Source organism: Triticum dicoccoides, chromosome 7A (assembly GCF_002162155.2).
Source record: "Triticum dicoccoides isolate Atlit2015 ecotype Zavitan chromosome 7A, WEW_v2.0, whole genome shotgun sequence".
NCBI lineage: Eukaryota > Viridiplantae > Streptophyta > Magnoliopsida > Poales > Poaceae > Triticum > Triticum dicoccoides.
The window spans coordinates 390381554-390386724 of NC_041392.1; the positions used below are offsets into that span (position 1 = coordinate 390381554).

The 5171-nt window shown below is 45.6% G+C and overlaps 1 protein-coding gene across 1 annotated transcript in view; it reads left to right on the plus strand.

The window, feature by feature from the left end:
• Positions 1-4256: 4256 nt before the first annotated feature.
• The window catches only part of LOC119328987 (protein RER1A-like), a 13292-nt gene continuing 12377 nt past the window's right edge, over positions 4257-5171 (plus strand). The window contains exon 1 of the mRNA XM_037601970.1: positions 4257-4769. Within this exon, the coding sequence (XP_037457867.1) occupies positions 4291-4769 (479 nt within the window). The 5' untranslated portion in view covers positions 4257-4290. The remainder of the gene's footprint in view (positions 4770-5171) is intronic.

The following is a 5171-nucleotide window of genomic DNA, read 5'->3' on the forward strand; positions in this document are numbered from 1 at the left end:
GGACCAAAAAAACTTCGTCATGGTCAAGGCATCACCTCCAGGAACATCAACATCTAGCTCCACCCCTCCAAGCACAACCCCATTGTCCATGACCTCCCGCAAGTACGAATGGAATGACAAACGACATCGCGAAGCAACGACATCTAACATGTGCACAAAAGAACAACCGACTGCAAACATCCTACCAGCAAAACGCGAACCCAAAATAAGAAGACCCCACACAAAAAAGAAAACACCAACCAGGCATAAACGTTAGATCCCAAAAGAATGTAGGCAACAGATCCTTGCAATATATATAACAACCCACCTCTGCAACACACATGAACCCAAACAACAATATACATGGACCTTAGGCATAGGCTATATCCACAACAAATATGGAATGACAGCAATCCAGAACATAAATAATAAATAAACAACATAAATAATAAATAACACATCCCCTGTAATACACATATTCGCAAACAACATAAATAATAAATAACACATCCCCTGTAATACACATATTCGCAAAACAGAGGATAGAATCTGCAGTATTTATGGACCATAGACACACATACGACCTACAGAAGTAAAACCGAGGAGGCCAGGCGAGAGGGGAGAATTACCTGCAACCGAACCAGCCAAAACACCTCGAACAACACGAATCAGAATGGATCAGCACAAATCCGAATGAATCGACAAGCAAACCCTAGACAGATCCCTGAAGAACAACAAAAGTCTTGATGAGCACATACATAGCACGGAGGGGAGAACAAACAAGGGAGAAATCAATTACCTCAGCCATCTCAGAAGCTCAGCCGGTGTGCTCCCTTCCCGGTCAACTCGCAAGGCAGGCCCAACGCAACGGCACCGTCCAAACACTTAAAATCAAGCAAACAAGCAAGGGAGACAGTAAGAAACAACCAGAACAAAATAGACGAGCGAGAGGTAGAGGGAAACCACCTGAAGGACGGCGTCGAATCGAGAAGGAGGAGCGCCGCGACGAGAGAGAATGAGATCCAGAAAGAGGGAGACGAGAGGGACGAATGAGAGCACGAAAGGGTGGGTCGCTGCCCTCCTCCACCCCATAGCCGGACGAGCTAATCACTGCGCGCCACACACGACCCCCGGGAGCGAAAAGACCGAAATACCCTCGGCGGGGGCAAGATATAACGTGCGGTGGCAGGGGATATTTCACCGCTGGTACACGCGACGGGAGGAACGGAAGCGCATGGAGGCGGTTAGAGGCAGTAATTATTCATTTCTATAGTGCCAGACCAGGATCCGATGGCCCATATCTTCCATCTGCTCGATCGGACGACCCAAAACCCATCAAGCATCGCGATCCGACGGCCAAGAGTGCCTGAGCTCTGAGAGAGCTCGGTGGAACATCCTTCTCTTATCTCTTGATGTTTTCTTATATCCGAATAGAAGTTATATTGTCATGGATCATCCAACATGTTGAGCTTGCCTTTCCCTCTCATTCTAGACAAATTCTTTTGCACCAAGTAGAGATACTACTTGTGCTTCCAAACATCCCTAAACCCAGTTTTGCCATGAGAGTCCACCATACCTACCTATGGATTGAGTAAGATCCTTCAAGTAAGTTGTCATCGGTGCAAGCAATAAAAATTGCTCTCTAAATATCCATGATCTATTAGTGTGAAGAAAATAAGCTTTATACGAACTTGTGATATGGAAGAAATAAAAGTGACAGACTGCATAATAAAGGTCTTTATCACAAGCGGCAATATAAAGTGACGTTCTTTTGCATTAAGATTTTGTGCATCCAACCATAAAAGCGCATGACAACCTCTAGTTCCCTCTGCGAAGGGCTATTTTCTACTTTTATCTCCTACCCTTATACAAGAGTCATAGTGATCATCACCTTTCCCTTTTTATACTTTTTCCTTTGGCAAGCACTATGTGTTGGAGAGATCCGGATACATATATATCCACTCGGATGTAGGTTTTCATAAAGTATTATTATTGACATTACCCTTGAGGTAAAAGATTGGGAGGTGAAACTATAAGCCCCTATCTTTCTCTGTGTCCGATTGAAGCTTTGAACCCATAAGTATCGCGTGAGTGTTAGCAATTGTGAAAGATTATATGATAATTGAGTATGTGAACTTGCTGAAAAGCTCTTATATTGACTCTTTCCGATGTTATGATAAATTGCAATTGCTCCAATGACTGAGGTCATAGTTTGTTAGTTTTCAATGAAGTTTCTGATTCATACTTTGCTTTGTGAATGAATTGTTACTTTAGCATGAGAAACTATATGACAATATATGTTGCTGTTCTAAAGATGATCATGATGCCCTCATGTCCGTACTTTTATTTTATCGACACTTATATCTCTAAATATGTGGACATATTTATCGATATTGGCTTTCGCTTGAGGACAAGCGAGGTATAAGCTTGGGGGAGTTGATACGTCCATTTTGCATCATGCTTTTATATTGATATTTATTGCATTATGGGCTGTTATTACACATTATATCACAATACTTATGCCCATTCTCTCTTATTTTATAAGCTTTACATGAAGAGGGAGAATGCCGGCACCTGGAATTTTGGACTGGAAAGGAGCAAATATTAGAGACCTATTCTGCACAACCCCAAAAGTCCCGAAACTTCACGGAGCATGTTTTTGGAATATATAAAAGATATTAGGTGAAGAAAGTACCAGAGGGGGGCCACCAGCCAGCCACAAGGGTGGAGGGCACGCCCTATCCCCCTAGAACATGCCCCCTGACCTTGTGGGCCCCCTGGCAGGCCTCCGGTGCCCATCGTTGGCTATATTGTGCGTTTTGACTTGGAAAAAATTAGAAGGAAGCTTTCGGGGCGAAGCGCCGCCGTCTAGAGGCAAAACCTGGGCAGAACCAATCTAGGGCTCCGACGGAGCTGTTTTGCCGGGGAAACATCCCTCCGGGAGGGGGAAATCGTCGCCATAGTCATCACCATCGACCCTCTCGTTGAGAGGGGGTCAATCTCCATCAACATCTTCACCAGCACCATCTCCTCTCAAAGCCTAGTTCGTCTCTTGTATTCGATTTTGGTCCCAAAACCTCAGATTGGTACCTGTGGGTTGCTAGTAGTGTTGATTACTCCTTGTAGTTGATGCTAGTTGGTTTATCTGGTGGAAGATTATATTTTCAGATCCTTAATGATAATTAATACTCCTCTAATCTTGATCATAAATATGTTTTGTGAGTAGTTACGTTTGTTCCTGAAGACATGGGAGAAGTCTTGTTATAAGTAATCATGTGAATTTGGTATTCGTTTGATATTTCGATGAGATGTATGTTGTCTCTCCTCTAGTGGTGTTATGTGAACGTCGACTACATGACACTTCACCATTATTTGGGCCTAGGGAAAGACATTGGGAAGTAATAAGTACATGATGAGTTGCTAGAGTGACAGAAGCCTAAACCCTAATTTATGCGTTGCTTCGTAAGGGGCTGATTTGGATTCATATGTTTCATGATATGGTTATGTTTACCTTAATTCTTCTTTCGTAGTTGCGGATGCTTGCGGAAGGGATTAATCATAAGTGAGAAGCTTGTCCAAGGAAGGGCAACACCCAAGCACCGGTCCACCCACATATCAAATTATCAAAGTAACAAACGCGAATCCTCGGGAGCGCTTTGTTTCATATAAGAGTTTGTTCAGGCTTGTCCTTTTGCTAAAAAAGGATTGAACCACCTTGCTGCACCTTAGTTACTTTATTTACTTGTTATCCGTTATGATTTATCTTATCACAAAACTATCTGTTACCGATAATTTCGGTGCTTACAGAGAATACCTTATTGAAACCACTTGTCATTTTCTTCTGCTCCTTGTTGGTTTTGATACTCTTACTTATCGAATAAACTACGATAGATGCCTATACTTGTGGGTCATCATGAGGGGAGGATGAAAATTGGTGGTAGCACGCGCCTGACGACGAGATGGGATGCAGGAAGAGGAGGACGGACGATGACGGCGTAGAGGATGAGCTAGTGTTAGGGATGGGAGCTAGGCCGCGAGGTTGACCCAACCACGTAACCGTAAGTGCAGAAGGACACAACTAGGTTTTTACTCAACACAGTGCTGCTGCCATTTTATATCCATATATGAAATGACAAAAATGACTCGGTGCGGGCAAGGATATCACATTTTGATGCAATTGAAATTTATCGGACGGCTGAAGTTGATCTGGCAAATATCCAACGACTGACATCCCACGGTCTGTGTTCGCGAGAAGATTCCAATCGAACGGCCGAGAAGCTCTAAGCTCCGAGGAGGCAAGACGTGAATGGGATGGGATGGGATGCCATAAGGGCGGAGGCCTTGCTGCACGAGATCCCCAACCGCAGTCCGCTCAACGCCATGATGGACCCTTCCTCTTCCTCCACCGCCTCCGCCTCCGCCCCTGCTCCGGCTGCCTCCACCTACAGCAGCGATAGCGGGGGGCCCGCCGCTGCCCTGTCGGCAGCGGTCGCCACGGCATCCCGGCGGTTTCAGCACCTGCTGGACCGGTCAACTCCGCACGTGGGCCGCCGTTGGCTGGGCCTCGCTGGGGGAGTGTTGGTGTACGCGCTGCGCGCGTGGTTCGTCGGCGGCTACTACATCGTGACGTATGCCCTCGGCATCTACCTCCTCAACCTCCTCATCGCCTTCCTGTCGCCTCAGGTCGACCCCGAGCTCGCCGAGGTGCTCGGCGAGGGGCCCGCGCTCCCCACGCGCTCCTCGGACGAGTTCCGTCCGTTCGTCCGCCGCCTGCCCGAGTTCAAGTTCTGGTGCGATCCTTTGCTCTTGCCCGCGTAAACCGGATCCTGTGATGTGTCATAGTTATTGCACATCTAAGTGACTCAGTCAAACTAGAAAGACAGAAAAAAGATAAAAGAAAATGCTTGCATGGATCTTAGCATAAAATCAATGACATAGGACTTAGATGTGCAATACTTAGAGCACATCTAGATGTGCTTTAGCAAAACTGTATGTTTAATAGAGTAACTGGGTAGATGCGTTTTTCTTGCTTGCTTGATGTGTTAGGGTCTTCTCTGTCTGTGCTATGATCGTCCGCGAGGATCAGCTCCGTTGAGATTTGATGTTACTTTGAATGTGCTGTCTTTTTCTATCAGTGCTGGCAACTAATCTATGGACAAATTGCTAGGGATGAGATGTACAGAATAATCCTC